We start from the raw sequence: 27,767 nt of genomic DNA on the forward strand, positions 1-27,767 counted from the left end.
ACACTCAGTCCAGCTCCTCTGTATCTTCACATTAACACTCCATCATCATCATCCTCAGATCTGTAGAGTAACTGTAGAGATACTCAGTCCAGCTCCTCTGTATCTTCACATTAACACCCCATCATCATCATCATCCTCAGATCTGTAGAGTCACTATAGAGACACTCAGTCCAGCTCCTCTGTATCTTCACATTAACACTCCATCATCATCATCCTCAGACCTGTAGAGTAACTGTAGAGACACTCAGTCCAGCTCCTCTGTATCTTCACATTAACACCCCATCATCATCATCCTCAGATCTGTAGAGTCACTATAGAGACACTCAGTCCAGCTCCTCTGTATCTTCACATTAACACTCCATCATCATCATCCTCAGACCTGTAGAGTAACTGTAGAGACACTCAGTCCAGCTCCTCTGTATCTTCACATTAACACTCCATCATCATCATCATCCTCAGATCTGTAGAGTAACTGTAGAGATACTCAGTCCAGCTCCTCTGTATCTTCACATTAACACCCCATCATCATCATCCTCAGATCTGTAGAGTCACTATAGAGACACTCAGTCCAGCTCCTCTGTATCTTCACATTAACACTCCATCATCATCATCCTCAGACCTGTAGAGTAACTGTAGAGACACTCAGTCCAGCTCCTCTGTATCTTCACATTAACACTCCATCATCATCATCCTCAGACCTGTAGAGTAACTGTAGAGACACTCAGTCCAGCTCCTCTGTATCTTCACATTAACACTCCCATCATCATCATCCTCAGACCTGTAGAGTAACTGAGGGAGTAAAAAGGAAGACAGGGGGTAAAGACAGGGCGAGAGATGCAGTGAAGCTGAAGAAGATGAAGATTGAAGGACTGGCGCTGGACAGACAGACTGGGGCAGACAGAGGCTGAAAGTGGAGGGGGAGGGGAGCTGTAGAGAGAGGCAGTGCACTGCAGTGGTCTCTGGCTGGTAACCACGGCAGCATGGTGAGAGATGGGGATCGATTCTCATTTAAATGAAAATGAGCCCCGTCCCCAAGGGAAAGAGCGAGGCAGGAGGCTGGGTCAGAGTGCACAGCTGTCTCACACACAGAGAGAGTGAGGCAGGAGGCTGGGTCAGTGTGCACAGCTGTCTCACACACAGGGAGAGAAAGGGAGGAGGCTGGGTCAGTGTGCACAGCTGTCTCACACACAGGGAGAGAGAGGCAGGAGGCTGGGTCAGTGTGCACAGCTGTCTCACACACAGGGAGAGAGAGGCAGGAGGCTGGGTCAGTGTGCACAACTGTCTCACACAGGGAGAGAGAGGCAGGAGGCTGGGTCAGTGTGCACAGCTGTCTCACACAGGGAGAGAGAGGCAGGAGGCTGGGTCAGTGTGCACAGCTGTCTCACACACAGGGAGAGAGAGGCAGGAGGCTGGGTCAGTGTGCACAACTGTCTCACACAGGGAGAGAGAGGCAGGAGGCTGGGTCAGTGTGCACAGCTGTCTCACACACAGGGAGAGAGAGGCAGGAGGCTGGGTCAGTGTGCACAGATGTCTCACACACAGGGAGAGAGAGGCAGGAGGCTGGGTCAGTGTGCACAGCTGTCTCACACACAGGGAGAGAGAGGCAGGAGGCTGGGTCAGTGTGCACAGCTGTCTCACACAGGGAGAGAGAGGCAGGAGGCTGGGTCAGTGTGCACAGCTGTCTCACACACAGGGAGAGAGAGGCAGGAGGCTGGGTCAGTGTGCACAGCTGTCTCACACACAGGGAGAGAGAGGCAGGAGGCTGGGTCAGTGTGCACAGCTGTCTCACACACAGGGAGAGAGAGGCAGGAGGCTGGGTCAGTGTGCACAGCTGTCTCACACACAGGGAGAGAGAGGCAGGAGGCTGGGGTCAGTGTGCACAGCTGTCTCACACACAGGGAGAGAGAGGCAGGAGGCTGGGGTCAGTGTGCACAGCTGTCACACGCACAGGGAGAGTGAGGCAGGAGGCTGGGGTCAGTGTGCACAGCTGTCTCACGCACAGGGATAGTGTGAGGCAGGAGGCTGGGTCAGAGTGTGCACAACTATGCTTTTTACTTTTTGATTAATTGTGCATTCATAGAGCTTTTCACTCTAAAGCTCTACATTGCTTATGAATATCTGTTACGGATATGGGGACAGTTTAGAATATAAAAAGAAAAATAGCATTTTAATCTACATAATCTCCCTAATTCCACCACACAATCACAGCAGTCAAAGTAGATCAAACCTGGCAAATGTAGTATTCCAGCCTGCCAGCATGCAGATTAGCTCAGTATATAGGATAGTAAATCCTGCTACACACAATTATCATTGGTGCTTAATTATTTCTTAATATTATTATTAATGGGTTTCAGGTCTGCTGCGTGTGGGCCACAGCAGGCTAGACTGCCAGGGAAACAGGACTCATCTTTGTGTTGCACAGACCAAGGAGTACAGTACCACTAGGAAAAAGGAGGCAGTGACAGAAGGAGACCCAGTTTTGTGGGGTACAGACACCTGTCCACTTGACGCCCAGGTTCCTGACCTTCCGGAGCATGTAGACAGAGTCATGGTCTGTGCTTGGAGAAAACACGTGGGAAGACCTGGGATGCAGAACAGATTCAAGGGTTTAGCTTGGGAACCGAGGAGCAGAAGGTGTACAGGGATCTTCCCGGGATATCTACTGATCTCACATGCAGCACAGGGAAGCATGAGAGAGCCTGGGGTTTAACAGGTAGCTGATGGGACACAGGAGGTGGGGAGGTCCCTCTGGACCTAGCAGGGCCTGTGCGAGTCGGACGAGCTGAGCTGGAACCAGAGGGGTACCGAGAGGCCCGCAGACCACCGCAGGCGGGTGGGATCCGGCAGCAGAAGCCGTAGACGACACCTCCCTTCTAGTCGGGAGCACACTGGAGTACGACCGGGGCTGACAGAAATCTGCCGGGCGCAGACGTCCCTTTGCGAAGATGGGTGGGGGAGCGGGGGGCTGTGGCGTGAGACTAACCTGCTGGCTACCCAACTGGAGCTCGGGGGCGCAGGCTCTTCGGGGTGGAAAATGGGGGTGTTGGTAGGTCTCCAGCTCACACCTGGTGTTAACCTCCCAGAATTTCCCGACGATGGCGCTTGCTTGCAAGATGGCGCTGGCGTAAAGGGGGGGTAGCAGTGTTCAGTGGTGGCTGGCGCACCCCTGAGAAAGGTACCCCACCCAGGTCGCCCTAGTGAGCTCCCAGGTCACGGGCTCCAGGCCGTGTGTGTGTCACTGGAAACTTGGCCGACTTGGCGAGTTTGAGACGATGACAGATTGCCATCTGGGTCATCAAGGGTCCACACGTAAACTGGGGTGCTACGTTGACCGAGACGTTTAAGGGTGGCTTAAAGACACCAGCCAGGGAACACGCTCTTATAGACCTGGTCTTTTCAAGCCACCAGGCTATACCGAAGGGAGCAGCTGTGAGAAAAACACTGGGATATGCTGACTCTTCTAAGCTTCCTTCTGCAGGAAGAGCCCGCGTCTAGAAGGAGAGGTTTATAACTTCACGCAAGCAGGCTGGGAAGCAAGGAGGTGTGGACCTCACCAGTGGAGGAACTGGGAGCAGAGGGCGGTCAGGCTTTGCCGCAGTGATCGTGAAAACACAGACTCATCCTGAAAACAATCAAGCCCGCGCCCGGGGAAGCGTGACCGGGAAGGCGGCACGGAGAAATTAAGCAAACCATCGGAATGACGCCTTTTTCTTCAGGCTGTGTGAAGGGCTCATGGCTGCACGATGGGAAAAGAGTCCACTGCGCCTGAGACATAGCTGGAGAAGACATCCGAAATGCCAAGAGCGAGACGGAAGCTAATATTGCAACAGAGGTAAAAGATAATGAAAAGCGTTTTTCAGTAATACAACAACAAAGCAACGGCAGAGCCCAGGATAAGTAGTTTACGGGGTGATAGGGGATTAATAACAGAAGACAATAAAAATATTGTAAATATACTAAATTAATATCTCACACAGGCTTTTACAAGAGAAGATCACAATAATGCAGAACAAGCAGTGTTGTATCTATCTTCATATTAACACTCTATCATTGTGCACAGCTGTTTCACAGGGACGGCTTGCTATTAATATGATAATCAGATCTGTAGAGTAACTAGAGACACTCAGTCCAGCCCCTCTGTATCTTCACATTAACACTCCATCATCATCATCCTCAGACCTGTAGAGTAACTGTAGAGACACTCAGTCCAGCTCCTCTGTATCTTCACATTAACACTCCATCATCATCATCCTCAGATCTGTAGAGTAACTGTAGAGACACTCAGTCCAACCCCTCTGTATCTTCACATTAACACTCCATCATCATCCTCAGATCTGTAGAGTAACTGTAGAGACACTCAGTCCAGCTCCTCCGTATCTTCACATTAACACCCCATCATCATCATCCTCAGATCTGTAGAGTAACTGTAGAGACACTCAGTCCAGCTCCTCTGTATCTTCACATTAACACTCCATCATCATCCTCAGACCTGTAGAGTAACTGTAGCGACTCTCAGTCCAGCTCCTCTGGATCTTCACATTAACACTCCATCATCATCATCCTCAGACCTGTAGAGTAACTGTAGAGACACTCAGTCCAGCTCATCTGCAGTTTTAACAGACGTTATACTGTGTGACTGCAAGCCTGCAAGAAGAAAAAATGCTTCTCTCTGCTTTTACATTTGGGCTGAGGGAAGAGACATTTACATGATGCATTTATCCTAATTGCTTCATGGGCTAATTAATCTGAATGAACAAGGGGGGCCTAGGGAGTGCGGAAGGGGAGGGGGATGGAGGAATTTACTCAGTATTTTGGTGAGCTTCTACAATGTAGAGCTTTGTTTTTGCTGGTCTTTGGCTGGGTCATCATTTGCAGGACAGTTGCTGTTGATAGTGCTGACCTGCAGGCACATTAACATACAGACTACTACAGCAAGCAGAACTTGAGAGAAAACGAGAGAAGAGTGCTCCTTTATTGAATACAAGGTGCAGACACACACACTGACGCCATAAGACAATAGCATAACTATGAATACACAGTACACAGAATACACGAGTACACAGACAGTAGTACACCTCCCTGTTGATACAGTATGAACACAGACAGTCCTACACCTCTCTGTTGATACAGTATGAACACAGACAATCCTACACCCCTCTGTTGATACAGTATGAACACAGACAGTCCTACACCCCTCTGTTGATACGGTATGAACACAGACAGTCCTACACCCCTCTGTTGATACAGTATGAACACAGACAGTCCTACACCTCTCTGTTGATACAGTATGAACACAGTCCTACACCTCTCTGTTGATACAGTATGAACACAGACAGTCCTACACCTCTCTGTTGATACAGTATGAACACAGACAGTAGTACACCTCTCTGTTGATACAGTATGAACACAGACAGTCCTACACCTCTCTGTTGATACAGTATGAACACAGACAGTCCTACACCCCTCTGTTGATACAGTATGAACACAGACAGTAGTACACCTCTCTGTTGATACAGTATGAACACAGACAGTCCTACACCTCTCTGTTGATACAGTATGAACACAGACAGTCCTACACCCCTCTGTTGATACAGTATGAACACAGACAATCCTACACCCCTCTGTTGATACAGTATGAACACAGACAGTCCTACACCCCTCTGTTGATACAGTATGAACACAGACAGTCCTACACCTCTCTGTTGATACAGTATGAACACAGTCCTACACCCCTCTGTTGATACAGTATGATACCAGACAGTCCTACACCTCTCTGTTGATACAGTATGAACACAGACAGTCCTACACCTCTCTGTTGATACAGTATGAACACAGACAGTCCTACACCCCTCTGTTGATACAGTATGAACACAGACAGTCCTACACCTCTCTGTTGATACAGTACGCACACAGACAGTCCTACACCCCTCTGTTGATACAGTATGAACACAGACAGTAGTACACCTCTCTGTTGATACAGTATGAACACAGACAGTCCTACACCTCTCTGTTGATACAGTATGAACACAGACAGTCCTACACCCCTCTGTTGATACAGTATGAACACAGACAGTAGTACACCTCTCTGTTGATACAGTATGAACACAGACAGTCCTACACCTCTCTGTTGATACAGTATGAACACAGACAGTCCTACACCCCTCTGTTGATACAGTATGAACACAGACAGTCCTACACCCCTCTGTTGATACAGTAGCACACAGACAGTCCTACACCCCTCTGTTGATACAGTAACACACAGTCCTACACCTCTCTGTTGATACAGTATGAACACAGACAGTAGTACACCTCTCTGTTGATACAGTATGAACACAGACAGTCCTACACCTCTCTGTTGATACAGTATGAACACAGACAGTCCTACACCTCTCTGTTGATACAGTATGAACACAGACAGTCCTACACCCCTCTGTTGATACAGTAGCACACAGACAGTCCTACACCTCTCTGTTGATACAGTAGCACACAGACAGTCCTACACCCCTCTGTTGATACAGTATGAACACAGACAGTAGTACACCTCTCTGTTGATACAGTACGCACACAGACAGTCCTACACCTCTCTGTTGATACAGTACGCACACAGACAGTCCTACACCTCTCTGTTGATACAGTATGAACACAGACAGTCCTACACCTCTCTGTTGATACAGGATACAGACAGAGGGAAGGCAGCTCTCTGCTGATGCTCAGTAGAGCAGTGTCTGTCCAGGACCAATAGCTGGCGGTCGGCAGATTGATTGCGGTCTGATTACTCTGGAAAGTTTTGCTGCTCCTAAGCACAAAGCCGGCCTGCTTCCTCGCACACCCTGATGAGGACAGACGGGACTCCCCTCTCTCCTGCTCCTATGTTTATCCATCACCCTGTCTTCTTATCTGCACTTTTATCAGCGTGATGAACTGCCCCAGTGGCTGAATGGTCTCAGAAACTCGGAAACTGTGCAGGTTGGCAGAAAACACAAGTCAGAAACAGAGCCTGCCAGCTTTTTAATCTGCACTGCCCCTCCTCACAGGAAGACAGATTGTGGACGGGGGCTGGGCGTGCATGGAGATAGGATGTTTTAATAGACTTGATGCTCTCTTAGGAAGACCAGAGGTCTCTCAAAAAGCAGAGGTGGACACACACGGCTCCCCTTGTAAGTCACACAGTGCAGTGTTTAGTACAGCTCTGACACACTGAATCATACAGCGCAGTGCTCAGTACAGCTCTGAATCACACAGCGCAGTGTTCAGTACAGCTCTGACACACTGAGTCACACAGCACTCTGTTCAGTACAGCTCTGACACACAGAGTCACACAGTACTGTGTTCAGTACAGCTGTGAGCCACAGTGCAGTGTTCAGTACAGCTCTGACACACTGAGCCACACAGTGCAGTGTTCAGTACAGCTGTGAGCCACAGTGCAGTGTTCAGTAGAGCTCTGTCACACAGCGCAGTGTTCAGTACAGCTGTGAATCACAGTGCAGTGTTCTGTACAGCTGTGAATCACACAGCACTGTTCACTACAGCTGTGAGTCACAGTGCAGTGTTCAGTACAGCTCTGACACACTGAGCCACACAGCACAGTGTTCAGTACACCTGAGTCACACAGTGCTGTGTTCAGTACAGCTATGAGTCACAGAACTGTGTTCAGTACAGCTGTGAGTCACTGTGCAGTGTTCAGTAGAGCTCTGACACACTGAGCCACACAGCGCAGTGTTCAGTACACCTCTGAGTCACACAGCGCAGTGTTCAGTAGAGCTCTGAGTCACAGCGCAGTGTTCAGTAGAGCTCTGAGTCACACAGCGCAGTGTTCAGTACAGCTGTGAGTCACTGTGCAGTGTTCAGTAGAGCTCTGAGCCACACAGCGCTGTGTTCAGTACAGCTGTGTCACTGTGCAGTGTTCAGTACAGCTCTGAGTCACACAGTGCAGTGTTCAGTACAGCTGTGAGTCACTGTGCAGCGTTCAGTACAGCTCTGACACACTGAGCCACACAGGGCAGTGTTCAGTACACCTCTGAGTCACACAGTGCTGTGTTCAGTACAGCTGTGAGTCACAGCGCAGTGTTCAGTAGAGCTCTGAGTCAAACAGCGCAGTGTTCAGTAGAGCTCTGAGCCACACAGCGCAGTGCTCAGTACACCTCTGAGTCACACAGTGCTGTGTTCAGTACAGCTGTGAGTCACAGTGTAGTGTTCAGTAGAGCTCTGAGCCACACAGTGCAGTGTTCAGTAGAGCTCTGAGTCACACAGTGCAGTGTTCAGTACAGCTGTGAGTCACAGTGCAGTGTTCAGTAGAGCTCTGAGTCACACAGTGCAGTGTTCAGTAGAGCTGTGAGTCACAGTGCAGTGTTCAGTAGAGCTCTGAGTCACACAGCGCAGTGTTCAGTACTGCAGTGACAGAGAACATGACATATCTATGTGCCGACTGAAACAGAAATATCTCTCGGCCGCTGTTGCGTGAATCGGGCTCATCCTTAAAGCTGTCAGCTTCCCAAGACCTTGAAAAAATGTTAATAACAGTAATTATATCTGTAATTACATCAATTAAGTTAATTGAGAAGTTCAAACGGGACCGCGGAGAGGCAGCCTGACCCTCCCGTCTGTCGCGGCGCTGCGACCGCTCGCCGCCTCTTCTCGCCTGTTAATTGCCATTTTAATTACCGTTTGAAAAACCTAAAACTCCCGAAGTTCAGTTCGGACACCGCAAAGTGTGCGCAATACATTGCTGAATAAAAAGTTTTCATGGCTGTGTGACCGTTCTGGGAATTTCCACTGTTCCTTTTATCATCTGTAACAGATTTTCCGTGGTGGGGGGGGGGTTAAGAAAACAAACCTGTTTCTTAGCAACCGCTCCTGCCCCTTGTCAATCACAGTGTGTGTGTGTGTGAGGTTAGAGCGGTTTTAATAGGCCGGGCGAAATAAAAAATTAAACTTCCAAATTCCCTCCCCTCCCCCAGCCCGTCTCCACGGCAACCACAGCAGTCAATCACCGCCGAAGTGGGCGGGTAGAACGGGGCTCGAGACTCCGGCTCCCCGCCCCCTCCCCCCCGCGCGCACACACACACACACTCACCGCTTGCTCGCTCGTCTCCAATGGCAACGGAGCTGCCAATCAAAGCGGGGGGCGGGCCCGTGGCGTCTCGCTGTCCAAGAAAGACCCGAGCGAGCTCGCAGCCGGGGAAGAGCGCATGGATACAGCAGAGCGGGCCGTCCAGGCGGGCGGCTCGCTGGCCTCCTGACTGCTCCGTGACCTTTCGGGGGGGGGGGGCACCACACCCGTGCGATTAATATTGTGCTTGTGCGTACGCCCTGCGGCGGGGGCGGGGCAGGAGTCGTCTACACTGCCCCTGAGAAAAAACACACACACACACACAAAAAAGGTGTAAAAGCAGAACCACGAGAGGTACTCGCACACGTCCTGTATGTCCACGCAGCCCTGCACAGGTAGCGCTCCCCCTAGCGGCCGGCCGCGGTATCACAGCGCCCCCCCCCTCCTCCTCCTCCTCCTCCTCCCCCCCGGCGGATGACGTAACGGCGAGTACAGAGTCTGAGTGCGCGAGACTGCCGTGGCGTGCGGGGAGCTGGGGGAGGAGAGAAGAAAGGCACACCAGCAAGACAGCTCGCCTCGGCTGCGCGGAGGGCCGGAACAGACCGGGCTTTTGTATCGAGTTTCTCTCTCTCTCTCTCTATTTTTTTGCCCCCTCCCTCGGTCCTCCCACCCCTCCGCCGTGGTGGTTGGTTTGCGCGTGGAGGAGAGCGGAGAGGCGCGAGCGACACGCTGGGCTCTGCGGTCGCGTCGCGTTTTCACAACTAGTTTATTACCGAAGTGTGGAGTTCGGTTCACGGCGACCCGGTCGCGCACGGCGGGAGCGGCGAGGGAAGACGGGAGAGCGCCGCACGGGGTCGTGTTCCCGGCTTTGGACGGAAAGGGAGGTCGGAGACTCGGGATCTTTCTCTTACACGTTCCCCATCTTCTGTTGTTCTGTTCGGAAGATCTCCCGACACCCCCCACCCCCCCCCTCCCCCGTCTCTTTCTGTTTGTTGTGTTTTTTTTTTCTTCCTGGAGAGCGGACCCGTTCCGTCTGAATTCTCGGGGTGCGTTTCTCTCGTCTCTCGTGGTTTGAACTCCGGACCCCAAAAAAAAAAACAAAAGAAAGAAGAGAACCCCAACACCCCCCCTCCCCCCCCCCGCACCCCCACTAGTTCTGCGTCGCTTCCATCCTCGCTCCTGCTGGCTGCCGCGAGCCGGCTCGGCGTCTTGAGGTCCGCGCGCGCGTCCCTGTCCGGGGCTCTCCCTCGCGACGGCGCGGTATGCGATCCCGCCTCTCCGGCTGCTCTCCGTCGTCGGGAACAATGCCGCGCGCCGCCAGGGCTCTCTGATCGCCGCGGCTCCCGCTCTGGATGTAGCTCTGCCCGGCGTCGGCGTGGCCCTTTCGTTTTTTTTTTAAAGCTTTTATGTTGTTGTTGTTTTTTTTCTTGTCGTTTCGGAGACGGGTTATTGGGGTTTTTTTTTTTTTTTGGCCTCTCCGAAACTAGGGGACACTTGCCGTATTTGATGGGCCGACGCGTGCATCGGTCATAACTTCCCATCCGTGTTTTGTAGAGCCCCGTAGATATAAAGACATTTGTTTTTTTTTGCTTCCTTTCCTAAGTCCGAGATTTCTTTTTCTAAGCGAGCGGATTGAGTTTTCCTCGGGTCGAGAGCCCCGTGTGTGCAGAGAGATAGAGAGCGAGAGAGAGATTTACAAACCCGCCGCCACCGTCTCGGCACTACACACACACCACCAGCCCCGCTCCCCGAGAAAGACGGCGAGCCCGCTCTCGGAAAGATGGATGACCAGACCCGCATGCTGACGGGTCTCTCCGGTCTGAGCGGACTACAGCAGACCGACGTCGGGGACCCCGACTCGGTGCGCAAGCAGCAGGCGCTGGGGCAGCCCCAGCAGGACATCGGCGACATCCTCCAGCAGATCATGGCCATCACCGACGAGAGCCTGGACGAGGCGCAGGCCAGGTGAGGCGGCCGCAGGCGCCGGGAGAGGAGTGAGGGGCGAGGGCGGGGAGGAGGAGGAGGGAGGGGGGGTATTGAGAGCCGAGACAAAGCGCCGAGCCGGGGTTGAGAGTGGGGTGGGGGGGGGGGGCTGCACGCGGACGCGAGTGGAGCGGACCCGGCCCGCGCGCTTGAGGCGCTGCGGCTCGTGGCAGCTCGCGGAGGCTGCTCCGCGCTGTGGCCGAGGTGGCTGGTGGCTGGGGGGGCGGCGTGAACGCGCACAGGGCGCTGGGGGAGACGGCGGACGGACCCCCACTCTCCTGCTGCTGTTACCCCCCAGGCCCGTGTCCGTGTCCCTGCCCCGGGGTGGTGTGCGCGGATCACACGCGCGACGTGGCTGGTGCCCCGCTCGCTCGCTCGCGGACGCCTATCTCGGAGGTTGGCTACTGGGGGTTCGGGAGAGGGGTGCCCCCCGAGAGTGTTTAGTGCTCGTCACTCCCGTGGTAAGCCTTGCCATTCAATGCGCTAGTGCTTAGGGTTACCCACTCTCCCCCGAGTCCGTGACATGGGGTGGGGGCGTGCACAGGGGGGATCCGTGTGTCCTCGTGCAGCTCTGGGGTGGGTTTTGAACTCGGGGGGTGACTCGGTCAAGAGGAAGGGGGTTGGGGAGTGCGGTCCCCTGGTCACCCCTGTGGGCTGCTGTTCGGCATGTGTTGTCCAGGTCACCCCCAAGAGCAGAAAGCCCTCTTGCTGGCGGCCTTAATTGAGTGGGGTCCCCCGCGCGAGGCCGCGGTGCAGAGCGCTGTGACGTCGCGCCTCTGAGCGCGAGGCCCCCTGTCTCGGGTCCCCGAGAAGAGGCCGCGAGCTCGGCGGTGTGTGTGTGTGGGGGGGGGGGCTCGTGCCTGCGACCACTGCGTCGGCGGTCCGGGGTCGCTCTCGAGCGGCGGGTGTGGGGGAGCCCCGGCAGCACTGGGGTGCGAGTTTATCCACAGGTTGTGTGTGTGTGTGTGTGTGGGGGGGGGTTACCCGACTTTTCGCGAACCACTATTCTGCGTTTTAGGGGCGAAGCCCGTTTTCCGATCGGTCAAAACTGGGTTTTGTTACTCTCTCGCGCCCAAGATCGCTCTCCGGGTTTAAAGACGTTTCTGAACGTCCGGGAGAGACTGGGGGACAAATGTCTCTCGGAAAACTAAGACCCGGAGGTTACTGACCTGTTCCTGACGGGTCAGCGGCCGCCGACGGGTGAGCTGAGGTAGAGGGGTTCGTGTCAGTGGGCTGGCCCGGGACCGCCGTTTCGAAGACGGCAAGCGGGACAGAAAAACGGAAACACTTCCATCACAACCTTCTCCGGAAATAAAAGCGCTTTCCTCGATGAGAAGCCCACCTGAGAGGAAAAGGTTGAGGGTGGCGTCGTGGTACCGGGCGGTGAGCAGCGCTGAGGTACCGGTCCGTTCCGGTCGGAACCTGTGGCGGGTTGTATCGCCTACACGCACACTCGTTCAGTGCTGGTATGAGACTTATTTCTCAACTAACATTTCTGGTTAAAAGGTTAAATTAATGTCTGGATGCTGACAGAAAAGTACGGTTCGATATTCTGGGAAAAATACGCTCCTTTTTATGCAAGTTTTGTGTCCAGTGGTTTCTATTATTAGTATATTAAAGCCCCCCCCCCCCCCCCCCCCCCCCTCCCAGGCAGTTTGGTCTAATTTATTAAAAAGCACCGTTTGACCAGCTGGGTCCCATTCTTAATTTATTCATTTGTTTCCTATCGCTCTGTATCGCTCCTCTGCGCTGCTCATCCTGATGTGTGGCCAACCGGACCCAATCAATTCTCCGATAAATAAGTGTGGCTTTGCAGCTGCCCGCAAATTGAGTTTCCATTAAGGAGCTCTGGGCCTCAAGCACGGCTGGGGTAGGAGGGGCAAGGAGATTATACTTGACGTCGAGCGTTTCAGCCGGAGAAATGAGAGGAGTGGATCCCTTTCTTTCCCCTGCTTGTAGCTCGCGGTGGGGGGGCCTCGGACGTCCTCGTAGTCTCGGCCCGGCCTCTTTAGTTACCGGGCTTCTGGGATTAAAGATGGTGGCTTGGCGGTAATTCCCGGCGTGCGACGGTCCCCTCGACCCCACGGCGACCTGCCTTCGGTTCGGCCTGGTCGTCAGTCAGTGCAGCCCGGTCGCCGGACCCTCTCGGATCCTTGGCCCCCTCGGCCCGTCAGGCCCCGTGTCTGCCCCCCCCCCCCGAAAAGCTATCCACGTCTTTGAGACCTTCATCCGGTAGCAGGGGGGCTGGCTGTGCCGAAAATGAGAACGGAGTGGGGTTACCTGTTGCTGAGGGGCCTCCTAGGGCCCCAAGCCAGTCTGGGAGCGAGCGCCTCCTACTGTTGATTTTGCTGCTGGAGAACCGTGCCGAGGCTGAACAGTGGTGCACAGATATCCGCAGATTTACAGGTCTCCTCCTGTTTGGGCTGCAGCCCGGTAGCTCTAGGATCCCGGGATGCTGTTTCGGAGCTTCTGGACGTTAAAGCAGTCCCAAACTGGTGTGGGCTCTGGGCTCATCGAGCTCCCGGAATCTCATCCAGCCTTTTCTTAGAAAGAGATCGGCTTCTCATCCTAGCAAATCTCCTTTTGCTTAACGCCAGCAGGTGGCTTGAACGCTGCAGCTCTCCATGGATCACGGTACATGTTGGGTTCTGTCTGCTGCTCCCAGTTCTGGAAGTAGTTGTGCGGCTTGGCTTGGTCTGCTCATTGCAGAGAGACCAGTATGTACTGAGAAAGGTCAGACTCCCAGTGTACAGCAGTCTGATCTGCACTGGGTGTTCTCAGCTGCAGCTGTGTGTGGAAATGGGCACCTGGAGGCTGGTGATCGCAGGTTGTTAGCTCTTCAGCTTCGAATTGCAGAAGCCGAGGAGCTGAATTAAGAAACCTTTGTTGAAAGTGCTCTTCTGCTCTATCAGTGCCAACATACCTGTGTTCGTAAAACCTGGTACAGCTCTCTGGCAGCTGTGTGCTGGGAGTCTAATCTGGTTGCCTTATTATTCTGCGTCCTGCGTGTGGATCTGTCAGTTGGTGTGTTTGTGAGAGCTCTGTGTCTGTGGCACCCCCAGGCTGTGATTTCCAGGCTAGCTGCTGTGAAGCCGCAGAGCTGGCGCCCAGCTGGGCAGGCAGGGAATGGCTTCTGGGCGCTTTAGTTTCCCACAGTGCGATCACATGACAGTCTTGAGCCTTGATGCGGTGTCACACGGCAGCTGTGCCCACACAGGAGCCCTCTTATCTTGGTACTACATCTGCATCTCAAAGTCTGTGTCGTCTCTTTTTCTCTGTCTGCATCGATTGCTCTCCAAGTCCTGTATGTCCAGGACACTGACACAGCCCAGTCACAGGCTCTAGACTCTTCTAGTCCCTGTGGAGTCCAGGACACTGACACAGCCCAGTCACAGGGCTCTGGACTCTTCTAGTCCCTGTGGAGTCCAGGACACTGACACAGCCCAGTCACAGGGCTCTGGACTCTTCTAGTCCCTGTGGAGTCCAGGACACTGACACAGCCCAGTCACAGGGCTCTGGACTCTTCTAGACCTTGTGCAGTATGGTCAGTAGTATCGAGCATTGTTGTAAATGTAATCGTATTACCAGCTCATGTCACCAATATTAAAGCCAAAACAGTTATTGCGTGTCAATATAATTTTCTACATCAGTTCTACAGTTTTTAATGGTGCTCTTTGATGCTGTAAAACTTGAAATGGCTCAAACTGCTGTGCAGCGAGAGGTCCATTGGTTTTCTGTGATGTTGGAGTGTCTTGGCGCTTTTTTCCCCAGCTGTGCACCATTGGTGTTCTACTGCACCATTGCCTGGCTGTTAACATGAGCCTGCTTCACTGCAGAGGTCAGGGTCCTCCCTGTGGACATCTTGTTCTCCTTGGAGAACCTAGGCTGTGGTCTTATTCAGTCCCTGTTCTTGATTCCTCAGTTGGAGTCAGGGTCTTCCATTCTTAAAACTGGCAGACTTCGAAGGACTGGTCAGTAAAGGAGGAGGCAGAGACGGGATCAGATTCCTGTTGTTTGGCAGTCTGATCTTCTCCAGGCTTCACCAGCAGGGCGACTCTGGATTGCTCTGGGCAGGCGGTCTACCTGTGCAGGTTTACTCGCCGTGAGGCTCATCTCTCTAGCGCCTGGTGCCCCCCCCCCATACTAGAGCCCTTGAGTCTAGTCACAAAACCTGGTGTGGATCAGACTTGCTGAACAGCAGGAGTTCGACTACGAGCCACTGTTGGCCTCTGCAGGTGCGTGTAGCGTTTCGCGGGGGGCAGGAGGTTGCAGTGGTGTTGTGGTTGCTGATGCGTGCGCGCTGTGTCCTCAGATCCTGGCGTGACGAGCGACCCCGCTGGGGGGCAGGAGAGGACCGTACTGCCCCAGGAGAGGGAGGGGTCGCAGGGGGGGGCACGGCAGGAACTGACCTGCCACTCAACTTCCAGCACAGGTCAGTAAAATGAGCCCCCCCCTTTCCTCCTCCCCCCTCTCTCCCCCTCCCCACTTGCTCCGCGTAGTAGCTACATTGTACTGGCAGCACCCCTGCACACCCTTCGCGAGGTGTGGAGGGCACTAGGGGTTACAGGGGGTCAAACCCGGCTCCCACTGGGCAGCAGTCCGACCCACTCCCGCTTGTGCGAGCTGCAGGAGTAGGAAGCTCAGGTGAAATTTTCTGCTGGGAATGGGGCATGTTTATTCAAAGCAAGGTGGGTTTTGGCTTACCTGGAAGCTCGTGTGGGGAGTGTCTGTGTAAGAGCAGGAGCGACCTGGAGCGGGTCACATCGCTGCCGGAGCCTGATGGGGTGTCCCTGTGGCCCCGCTCTTCATTAAGCAATCCGTTCTATAAAGAACTGCATGATCTCAAACGGCTGACCCACTATGCCTGCAGCGTGCAGTTTGTGCGTTTGCACAACGTGCGGACTTCTGACGTGTGGGACTGGGCCATTTCCGAGTCCCCGACGTGCCTCCCGTTCTTAAGTCCTGCCGCCTCCAGTCCTCGTCGGGAGCTCGGGGAGGCTCATGGGTCTCGGTCGGAGGGGCCGCTGGCTGCTGTTGCCGCGGGTCCTCCGTGTGTCGCGCTGGAGCGCGGGTTCTCGTTTCTGACGCCGGCCCCTCTCTCCCTCCCCCCCTGCAGGAAGCACGCGCTGAACTGCCACAGGATGAAGCCGGCCCTCTTCAGCGTGCTGTGCGAGATCAAGGAGAAGACAGGTGAGGCGGGTGGCGGCTGAGCTGGGCAGGTAAAACCGGAGCGGTTCCGGGCTCCCGCTGGACCCTGCGGGGCTCACGGATCGACCAGCGGGCTGACCCGCGGGTCACTTGGGATGATGGATTGGTTTGTGGCAGCTTTGGGGTTTTTACAGTTTGACTTGGTGATTGATGAAACGGATAGATCGCCGATTTGTCTGGTTCTGGGTTGATGTGCTGTTGCAGTTCTTGGACGATGTCCTGTATTGTTTTTCTCAGTGTTTCTTTAGAAAATAGTTATTCCACCTCTTGTTGGGCACTGACTATCGTTCTGGTCTTAATGTGATTTGTAGTTTTAGTGCTGTTTGACTTTTTTGTTACTAGTGTTATTTGTAGCATTCAGGTTGTAAAAGAACACACATGGCTATAGAAGATGAGTATTACTGTGTTTTGTCCACCATTTTAATGGCAAAATCTTTGGGTTGAGTTTCTGTGAGCTGGATTAATTGTTAGCTGAGATTATAATCAGACTCACACTGACAGAGCATTCTGAAAGTCTCCAGACTGGACTGACTTTACTGTGAGGTAGATTAGTTATCAACTGAGATTATAATCAGACCCACACTGACTCTGACAGAGCAGTCTGAGACTCTCCAGGCTGTACTGGGCTGACTTTACTGTGAGCTGGATTAGTTACTGAGATTATAATCAGACTCACACTGACAGAGCAGTCTGAGACTCTCCAGGCTATACTGGACTGGACTGACTTTACTGTGAACTGGATTAGTTACATATATTGTAATCATACCCCTGTTAGTTATTAGCCAAGATTATATTTGATCTCTTTCCTAACTTCAGCTTCACTCTCGACTCGCTGCCTCTCCCCCAAGACCACACAGACTTCTCTCATTGTCTCTGAACATGGACACTCTCCTCTCCCTCTCTCTCTCAGTATTGATGGGATGTGCTGTGAAAGGCAGCCTCTGCCGGCTGTCATGGCGATCTGTCAGTCAGCCTCTCACGCTGGGCTCTGATTGGCTGGGGATGGAAGGAAGGGGGGTGTGGGGGGGTCAGGAGGGGGGTTCAGTTACCCTGGCAACCAGCTGTCTTATTTACCTAATGTCATTCACTTTGATTTTTTTACATTTTGCCTTCGAGCCCCTGAGATGGAGAGGGAGAGAGAGCAGAGGAAAAGGGAGAGAGTGATGGGAGGCGAGGGACAGAGGGAGGGAGCAGTAGTCTTATGAAAAGGGTAGATTGTTGGTTAAAAAGATATTGAGATTGTTGCCCTAATGCTTTTACGCTTTGGGTACGTCCATAATTGCAGTCTCGAGTTGCGGGAATTCTTGTATGTGAACTGATCATTGCAGTCCGCTGCAGGCCTGGTCGGCCTCCTCCTCCTGACCCTCTTGTCATTACTCCTCTTCCTCCCCCCCGCTCTCCCTGTGTGTCTCTCTCTCTCTCTCCTCCTGACCCTCCTGCAGAACAGGCGGAGCAGGGCCTGGTGCTTTGATATGTTAATGGCGGAGTGTGGAGGAGAGGGGGAGGGGTTGTGAATTCCTCAGGGATCAGTTTGTTGGATTGTTTTCATTGTGAAGGAAGTCTCCCTGCATGTGCCAGGTCTGTTCGCTCTCTCTCCTCTCCTCTTCTGCTTCTTGTTTCTCCTCTGTCTCTGGTATGGGGAGGTATGCAGTTGTATTCAGTCCGTGCCTCTGGCGCACAATCTTTGTCCTTCTCTGTGATTTGACAAGATCAAGATCAGGCCATGCGGCCTGCCCTGCTCGTTTGGCTTTTTAGTATCCAGTTGATCCAAGGGTCCCAGTTTGTTGTTCCCTGAAAGACGCCAGGTTTCAACAACATGGCTGGGTAGCTTGTTCCATTTTTCCCACAACCCCTGGTATAAAGAAGTGCCTCATGGCTCCCTGTTGGTTCTGATGAAGTCCGCTGGGTTGACTTGGTCGGTGCCTTTAAGGGCTTTGAATATGTGTCGGGTCCCCCCGCTCCAGTATAGTGCTGTATTGTTCTGTGTGCTGGTGTGGGGAGCAGGGTCCTTGTGTGTTCTGGTGCTCGGGGCTCATGGACCAGGTGTGCCGATAGTGTTGCCGAACTGGGGTTCGTTCCGGACCTCCTGCAGGACGGCTATTCCAGCATGGAGGTCATCCCGAGGCCTCTGCACTTGATCCCCTTAGTCGAGCGTGCTCTTTGAAATAACTTTGGCCCATCTGATGAGAATCTCTCCGGAGGATCTCGGGAGGGTCTGGTGTCCAGTCTCTGGACTTGGGAACTCTGGGCGCGGAGAGTGTCTTGTGTCCAGCTTGGTCTGGAGAAGTACTTGGTGTGAGGAGCAGAGGTGTCTGGTCAGGACTGGGGAACTCTGGGAGCAGGAAGTGCTGGTGTCCAGTCCGGACCAGGATAAGTCTGTTCTGTAAGGCCCGTTGGACTGCTGGGAGATTCGCTTCCTCAAGTAACTTCGCCGCTGAAGCTGAGGAGGAAATGCAAACCATGAAGATGTTTAAATCAAGCTGTGCTGAAGTGGTCTCTCTATTAAGCAGCATTTAATTAGTAAAGCCTGTAAATTATGGTAACGAGCCTGAATGGGGGGTGCAGCTCTCGTCATCTCTGTGATTAATTGTGCGCAGCGAGGAACGCAGCTGGTGATGTAGCACCCTCCCTCCCAGCACGAGCTGGGGGCAGGAGGCGGTGGCGGTGCGGTGCACCCTCCCAGTGCAGGCATGTGCGGTCCACCCCGACGCAACACCCCGAGCTGTCTGTCCCGAAGTCCAGCTCTGCCACGTCCCTCGTTCCCCCGTCTCTCCCTGTCCTGGGTTTTCCCATCTCCCGGCGCTCGCTCTCTCTCCAGGTGGCGTGAGGGAGCGTGCTGTGATTGATGAGGACCTGGGAGCTGCAGTAATTGCTCTCTGTCTGATCGCAGCTGGACTGGCAGCCAGCTGATACCCCCCACACGCGCGCGCGCGCGGCCCTGACAGCTTCACCCCTTCCCCCTGCGACACTGCGGTCACCTGCTGCCCCTGCTCTGGCCCCGCGCGGGTGTCTGTGTGGGCCACGCTGTCGCCGCCGCGTCCTGTTCCATCATTTGCGTGGTATTTATCCTTCGCCTTCACTGCTTTGTCTTCGGAGCCGCACTGGGACGAGTTTCTCTACGTACCCTGTTGAAGGGATGCATCTGACTAGCGCCCAGCATGAACAGCAGCAGGCTCAAAAAACGGCAGAGCTGTTGGGGGGGCTCTGACTCGCAGTTAGTTACGGCTTCCTCCCATTATGAGGGGTTGATTTTTCTAGGAGCTTGTGGGGTCTCTCCATATACACACGGAGGCAGAGAATTAAGATTTGTGGCAGTTGTGCATTGTGATATAAAATTTTCCTCAGGTGAGTCTGTTTCCACAAAGATAGTTTTACTTCGTCACATGTGAGATTCCGGAATCAGTGAACCACAGGCTTTGCCTCGTCTTCAATCAGACTCCCTGTAGACAGCAGACTGATCCATGCCAGTGTTTACCAGCTACAGGGGACTTATACAGAAGCAGCACCAAAAGGACCAGTGGCCTGAAGCCTTTATATGAGTGTTTCCCTTGGCTGCAGTGTTGGTGTGGGAAGGTGTTTGTTTGCGTTGTGAGGTGTGACGCACTCCCGGCCTTCTCTGCGTGTCTGTCGATCTCTCTTTCCCCTCTCTCCTTCCCCCTCCAGTCTCTCTTCTGTCCCCCTCCTCCCTCTGCCTCTGTCTCGGGGCCAGCACACAGCTCATTTAGGAGCGCCCCATCTCTTTAATTAATGATATGTAAATGTCTCTCGGATGGATTGCATTAGCATACCGAGGGAGAGTGTTGGCTGCCCGACTCGTAATATAGCCTAATTAAGGCTTAATTAAAACTGATGCCCGTCTCTGCGTGCCGTGTCTTATCTGGACGGATGGGCGGCCTGGGTGCGAAGAGGCCTGGTCCCTCTGACGGGGCAGAGGTGATGATGATGATGATGGAGTGTTACTCTGAAGATACAGAGGAGCTGGACTGAGTGTCTCTACAGTTACTCTACAGGTCTGAGGATGATGATGATGGAGTGTTAATGTGAAGATACAGAGGAGCTGGACTGAGTGTCTCTACAGTTACTCTACAGGTCTGAGGATGATGATGATGGAGTGTTAATGTGAAGATGCAGAGGAGTTGGACTGAGTGTCTGTACAGTTACTCTACAGGTCTGAGGATGATGATGATGGAGTGTTAATGTGAAGATATAGAGGAGCTGGATTGAGTGTCCCTACAGATTTGAGGAGGATTTAGTGTTAATGTAAATATCTATGCAACGTAAATGTTGCCTTATGATCAAGGTAACGATTTAATTTCCAACCCCTGGTTTTTTCAGTGCAGGGGCCCTGCATCTGCTCCAAATCAGGTGTGGATTGGATCTGTGGATCTGTACTGGGAATGGGACACTGAGTTGTGTGTCCTGGAGTGGCTCGGGCCGCTTTGTGTGGGGAGCTGGATATCGTTTCCCATGTTGTGTGGGGAGGGTGGCTGACCGCGTTTGCAGCGATGAGCAAGTAGATACCGGAGTTGATGTTCTCCTGTCGTCTTGACTGGAGACAGCTGTGCGGAGAAAAGATCAGGCTTCTTTTCTTCCTCTTAGTGATCCCTGTCTGCGTTTTCTGTTGGCCATTTGTCTTCCCTTGATTTTCACGTTTGGTTCTCCCCACCCCCCAGTTTCTCTCCTCCTTCTCCATTGCTTCTTTCTCTGTTCCCTTTGTCATGTCCCGGCGTGTTTCTGACTCTTCCTGTCCCTCCCCCCCTCTCTCTCCTCCGGTCTGTGGCTCTGTCTGGGCTTGATACCAGGATCTGTATTGTTCAGCTGTGATGCTGTCCGGTCCCCCTGTCTGCCAGGCGCTTATCTCTCTGCCACAGAGCTCTGCTCTCTGTGGGCTTGTGTGTGTGTGTTGGGGGGGGGGGGTTCTCCTGTGTTTTGTATCTACATGCGTGCACCGACACTGACGTGAACAGTAAAAACTCATAGAAGGCATCGAGAGAGGTGGTGAGTTTTTGAGAGCTTTGACTTGATGCTACAGGCCATGTTGTCAGAGCATCTCTACAGGTCTGAGGATGATGATGATGGAGTGTTAATGTGAAGATACAGAGGAGCTGGACTGAGTGTCTCTACAGTTACTCTACAGGTCTGAGGGTGATGATGATGAAGTGTTACTGTGAAGATACAGAGGAGCTGGACTGAGTGTCTCTACAGTTACTCTACAGATCTGAGGATGATGATGATGGAGTGTTAATGTGAAGATACAGAGGAGCTGGACTGAGTGTCTCTACAGTTACTCTACAGGTCTGAGGATGATGATGATGGAGTGTTACTGTGAAGATACAGAGGAGCTGGACTGAGTGTCTCTACAGTTACTCTACAGGTCTGAGGATGATGATGATGATGGAGTGTTAATGTGAAGATACAGAGGAGCTTTATGTGATACCTCCAAGAAGCTTCTCATATCCAGCCCTAACAGTATGTCAATATTGGTAAAACGAACTTGCGTGTGCGGCTCCCCTTGCAGTAGGAGGAGGGTGAAGGGAGCACTGTGGTTACACCGCCGGATCTGGGGACCCGGGACGAGAGGGCCCAGCTCATTCCTGGCTGGGCACAGCCGAGGGCAGCTCAGGTTACGTGATCTGCACCGCTTGTCAGACGAGCTGGCACCATCGCCGCAGAAAGACAAACTCGTTTAGGATCACAGGTTACGGGGACCGTGTGCGGGTCCAGTGCTGGACATTGGTGTAAATCAGTCTGTAACGGCCGTGAGTGAGTGATCTCCTGTCACAGCCTGAAAAACGGGGAGCCTCTCCAGTAATGTTTCTCTTGTATATGTCTTGTTAATTGTTATTGCTTTGGCAACACTGTAATTCATGGGTCTGGCAGATAACATGCTGTGAATTTGAATTTGTGCGTGATTTTGTCAGGGTGTTTGACTGGGATAATATTTTACCCATGAACACAAAGTTACAGACGAGGGCAGCGGGCTTGGCTCATCGTGCTTGTTTGGTCGCTAGAAACGAACCGATCCTCTGATCTCATCCTTGAATGAAACCAGTGTACCTGCCTCGGCAACACGTCTAAGAAGTTTGAGACTCCACTTCCCTTTGTGTAAAGACATTCCTCCCAATCTCATTTTAAATAGTTCCATGTGGTTTCTACGTGTGTCCCATGGTGTGTGTTTCACTGAAGACCTCTGGGTTGACTGCCAGTGCCTTTGATTTTGAATACTTGTATCAGGTCTCTGTTCCAAAACTAAAGAGGTTCTGTTCTTCCAGCTTGTAAGTATTCCTAGAATTTATCTGGTTGCTTTTCTCTGGCCTGCTATCAGAGCAGAAATAAGTTTTCTATAATGATGACCAGTGCTATACGCAGTATTCTACATGAAGGTGCTGTGCCTTGCATTGTTTTAACATCTTGTTTTTTTTAGTAGCCACTGTTTCCTGTTTAAAACTTGTAGTTGCTTTATTCGCCTGTTCAGAATTCAGTCACGTGCATTACCTTGAGTGTCTACTGACTGTAATCTGAGAATTAATCCATTATATATAAACTGGAGCCAAGGCCTTCTGAAAATCTATGGGCTCTGTGTATCCATTACTGTTGTTGCTTTTCCAAGAGCTCTCTCAGGTTAAGTAAGGTTTTCATCAAGTCAGAATTTCCTGGTTCTCAGTCCTTGTCCTGGGGGGCCCCCCTGTCTCAGCTCGGGTTCATTCTAACTGGGTCTTTAACTGCCTGCTGCCTGGAACTGATCTGCATGCTGGACTTCTCTCCACAACAAGGACTGAGAACTGCTGGTTGAGAATCTGTCGTATAGACGATCCTCTAGCTTAGTTCTAGTACTTGTTTTTCCCAAAACCTCGCATGTGATGGAAGCCAGAGTTGTGATCTTTTGGCCCCTGGTAGGAGTGGGCGCAGCACTAGCACTCTTCCAGTCTGCGGGTGCATTTTATTGGCATGCGTCGTCGGTGTTTGCGTGTTCCAGTTCTGGCTGTGTTTAGCAATGTGTGGGGCACTGTGAGGGATTGAGGAATTAGAGGAGAGCACTAATCTGTGATAATCTCCTGTCTTTCGCACAGTGGGGTGTGAACTGGCCTTTCTCAGCCAGCAGCTCAGCGCGCGCGCGCACACACCCGTTCACGTGTAGTCAGAGAGGAGCTGGACTGAGTGTCTCTAAATTTTCCCTATGGATGGCTCTTTTCCGTGCTTTGTAGATGTTATAAGGGAGCTGCTGTGCTCTCCTGGCGTGGGATTTCAATCATGCTGAAAATTATGCCCCACTTTTAAAATTAGGGTTGCCACCTTCTTCCACAGTGAGTTCCCAGCAAAGTGTCGTATGCACCTTGCCTTTATTTCTCCTGTGCTGTATGAGACTGATGGTATTGTCCGGGGACTGTAGGGCACTGCTTCGCCTGATGCTGCGCTGTGAATACGGGGTTATGCGTCGTTAGCCTGTGCAGGGCTGCTGTACTGTATTCGTGTGCTGTTTTACTGTACTCTTGTTCTGTAACTGTACTGTACAGGGCTGTGCTGTCTGTCATTATTCTCGTTTCATGTTATAAATGAGAGGAGCGCCTCGGAACTACTGCTTAATTGCCACCTAATTTGCATAACTGTGCAAATTAATGACCTCTCAAATGAGCATTCATTTTTCACAAGGTCTTTAGGAGCTCCTTAAGAGCCCAGTGTAATTAAAACAGGAGACAGGCAGGCATGCGGGCCCGCTGGCAGACTGTGAGAACTGGTGCCAGTGCCAGACGGGCACACCGCACGTGCACCCCGCGCTCGCTCTCTGGTCCCCCTCGCTCCCCCCCCCCCCAACTGTGGGCGCGTGCGCGGGGATGGAAGTGTCGCGTGGTGAGATGCTGGTGTGGTGCCTGCATCGCCCTTGCGTTGAACAACTGATTTCGTGGTGGGAGATGTGAGTTTTTAGTGCTGATTGTGTTCTCTCCCCGTTTGTAGATCGACAGGCATGAGTGGAGCCGTGTGACGGGAGTCCACACCTCTCCCCTCTCACTTTGTTCTTCATTGCTTGGTGGCGGTGCCCCCACCCACTGCACAGCGGTCTGGTCCGGCCCAGGTTTTGCCAACTGCGGGCTATGCTAATGAATCGGGAGCATCATGGGATTTTGTTTTAGAAATCGGGCCAAAGGGTTTTATTGTACCCCCAGTTTAGATGTGGGTTCTCTCATTAGCAGGGTGCTGACCCTCATACGGTAACGGCACTGGAGATCTTGTGTGTCTTCCCATCTTCCTCTGAAACGGTCACCGTCGCGGTACCCACAGCGCAGCTTCCTCTGCTTGGAGGGGCGAGGTGCCGGTGGTGCTGGACTTGCTCGCGAGCACTCGCCACCTCAGATCTCTGATCTCTGGATTGTGGGGCTGTCTCTGCACCCCTGGATCGGTCCAGGAGCCCCTGGTGCTGACTGCTACAGCCGTTCCTCAGAAAGTCAGCCACTGTGGTGCAAAGTTAAGGTGGGGAGCAGTAGGGAGACCTGTTAGGTGCTGAAGATTGCAAAGCGCCTTTCGGACTCTAGCCATGAGCTTATTGCAGCCAAAGAATCTGCTAAACTTAGAAGCGCATCAGCGAAGAGACTTAGCAGACTCTGTTTGCCAGCTGTAGAAGCCTTATGTGATTAGCGACAGCCTGGAGCCTGTCCTACGGGGCTTGATGTGGATGTCTCGGCTTATAGCCCCTTAAACGCCACCGCGAGTCACACCCAGCTCTCTCCTGTGTGGGACTGTCCACCCTGATCTGGCCTGGTGGATGCACTGCTGAGAGTCCACCCGTTTGCTCCTGCGTCCGTGCCCCGTCGGCCAGTGCGGACGGTACTTGCAGTATCTGCCAGTCTCTGCGTCCAGCCTGTCCCTCCGTCTCTTAATCTCTGCCCTCAGCCTTGCTCTCTTGAGATCTTGCTGCATCTCGAACAGGGGATGAAAATTGTGCTTTTTGGGTTTTTTTTCTAAAGGTCACTCTGTCCATCTCTAGCACTCTCTCTCTCTACTTCATTGTTTCTTTTGCTTAGCTCTCTGCCTCTCCTCCTCCTTTCATTACTTTTTTTCTTCTTTCCTTCTCTCCCCTCTGCCTCTCGCCCCCGTCTCTGCCCCCAGTGAAAGGCAGTGAATACTCCAGGGAGCTGATGCAATTAAAATGCTAATCCTGTCTGTCTAGAGCGAGCAGGGAGACTGACAGCGTATGAGGGATTGCAGCTCACAGCCAGGGCCGGACTGAGAGGGAGAGAATAGAGGGAGCGAAGGGGGGAGGGGGCCGAGAGGCAGGCAGAGATGGAAAAAAGGATAGGACAAAAAGGAGGGGGTGAGTGAGAGCTGGGAGGAAGTAGGCAGGGGCAGGTGTAGCACTGTGCTTCCTCACTGTACAGTACTGCACCAGCTCACCATGATGAAATGCACAGACTTGTGTGTCTAACTGTAGAATGCTGCAGTGTCACAGTGAGTCACTACAGTACCCTGAGACACTGCAGTCCTGTACAGTAAGACACACAATCTGTCCAGTTCATCATAATGAGCCACTATACTACCCTGAGACACTGCAGTCCTGTACAGTAAGACACAATCTGTCCAGTTCATCCTAGTGAGCCACTATACTACCCTGAGACACTGCAGTCCTGTACAGTAAGACACACAATCTGTCCAGTTCATCATAGTGAGCCACTGTAGTACCCTGAGACACTGCAGTCCTGTACGGTAAGACACACAATCTGTCCAGTTCATCATAATGAGCCACTATACTACCCTGAGACACTGCAGTCCTGTACAGTAAGACACAATCTGTCCAGTTCATCCTAGTGAGCCACTATACTACCCTGAGACACTGCAGTCCTGTACAGTAAGACACACAATCTGTCCAGTTCATCCTAGTGAGCCACTATAGTACCCTGAGACACTGCAGTCCGTACAGTAAGACACACAATCTGTCCAGTTCATCATAGTGAGCCACTGTAGTACCCTAAGACACTGCAGTCCTGTACAGTAAGACACACAATCTGTCCAGTTCATCATAGTGAGCCACTGTAGTACCCTAAGACACTGCAGTCCTGTACAGTAAGACACACAATCTGTCCAGTTCATCCTAGTGAGCCACTGTAGTACCCTAAGACACTGCAGTCCTGTACAGTAAGACACAATCTGTCCAGTTCATCATAGTGAGCCACTGTAGTACCCTAAGACACTGCAGTCCTGTACAGTAAGACACACAATCTGTCCAGTTCATCCTAGTGAGCCACTATAGTACCCTGAGACACTGCAGTCCGTACAATAAGACACACAATCTGTCCAGTTCATCATAGTGAGCCACTATAGTACCCTGAGACACTGCAGTCCTGTACAGTAAGACACACAATCTGTCCAGTTCATCATAGTGAGCCACTATAGTACCCTGAGACACTGCAGTCCTGTACAGTAAGACACACAATCTGTCCAGTTCGTCCTAGTGAGCCACTATACTACCCTGAGACACTGCAGTCCTGTACAGTAAGACACACAATCTGTCCAGTTCATCCTAGTGAGCCACTATAGTACCCTGAGACACTGCAGTCCGTACAGTAAGACACACAATCTGTCCAGTTCATCCTAGTGAGCCACTGTAGTACCCTAAGACACTGCAGTCCTGTACGGTAAGACACAATCTGTCCAGTTCATCATAGTGAGCCACTGTAGTACCCTAAGACACTGCAGTCCTGTACAGTAAGACACACAATCTGTCCAGTTCATCCTAGTGAGCCAGTGCAGTACTCTGACATTGCGGTCCTGTACAGTAAGGCATAGAACAGTCTATGCAGTTCATCATAGGGTACTATAGTGGCTCACTATCATGAACTGTGATGAACAGCACAGTCGGCTTATAGCCCCTTAAACACCACTGTGTTTGTGTCTCTTACTGTTAGGGACTGCAGAGTCTCAGGGTACTATAGTGGCTCACCATGAACTGTACCGAGACTTACTGGGGTTCCCTGGTCTTAGGGCCCTTACAACTGCTTGAGTAATAGAATGTATCCCTTAATTAGCTTAATACAGTAAATGTTTTTGTTTATTTGCCTTTTAACAATTGCATTTCAGATGAGTCTCTAAACATTTGAATAAAAAGCAATGTTCCATTTGAGCAACTTGAAAGATTCAGTGAAGAGCTAGAGTGAGGGAGGTCGCCATGGCACCGGCTGGGTCCTGTAGTAAATGGGTTTATTAGACGGCATCGTATTGAGACACAAATTCTCCAGTACTGTACAGCAGGTACTGTCCCGCCCCGCTGCTAGCTGTCCTCCACTGTGGTCAAGTACAGTGTTTTCCCATGGGAACCTGGGACAGCTGCTGTCCCTAGTTAACCCAGTGGATCGGCAGCATTGCTTTGTAAAAGTCAACTTGACCCAAATCATTTAATCAAAAAAAAAAAGCGCATTGAGGCCAAGAGACGCCAAAGATGAATTAGTTATGCCTCTTTAAATAGAAATTCCAGGGCGACAGTCTGATGGTGCTCGAGTGCTGTAAGCAGATCCTGAATGCCCAGCTCGCTCCTCTCCTT

General features: G+C 52.3%; 1 protein-coding gene across 6 annotated transcripts in view; it reads left to right on the forward strand.

The window, feature by feature from the left end:
* Positions 1–9,728: 9,728 nt before the first annotated feature.
* Positions 9,729–27,767, forward strand: part of pbx4 (pre-B-cell leukemia transcription factor 4) — a 31,913-nt gene continuing 13,874 nt past the window's right edge. For 2 of the 6 annotated variants that reach the window (XM_088932390.1, XM_088932395.1), the window contains exons 1-3: positions 10,506–11,014; positions 15,345–15,464; positions 16,149–16,222. In XM_088932390.1, the coding sequence (XP_088788516.1) occupies positions 10,830–11,014; positions 15,345–15,464; positions 16,149–16,222 (379 nt within the window). In that variant the 5' untranslated portion in view covers positions 10,506–10,829. Of the gene's footprint in view, positions 11,015–15,344; positions 15,465–16,148; positions 16,223–27,767 lie in introns of all 6 variants that reach the window. The other 4 variants (XM_088932394.1, XM_088932396.1, XM_088932391.1 and 1 more) reach the window with 3 other exon arrangements.

Source organism: Atractosteus spatula, chromosome 14, assembly GCF_055471065.1.
Source record: "Atractosteus spatula isolate fAtrSpa1 chromosome 14, fAtrSpa1.hap1, whole genome shotgun sequence".
NCBI classification, from domain to species: domain Eukaryota; kingdom Metazoa; phylum Chordata; class Actinopteri; order Semionotiformes; family Lepisosteidae; genus Atractosteus; species Atractosteus spatula.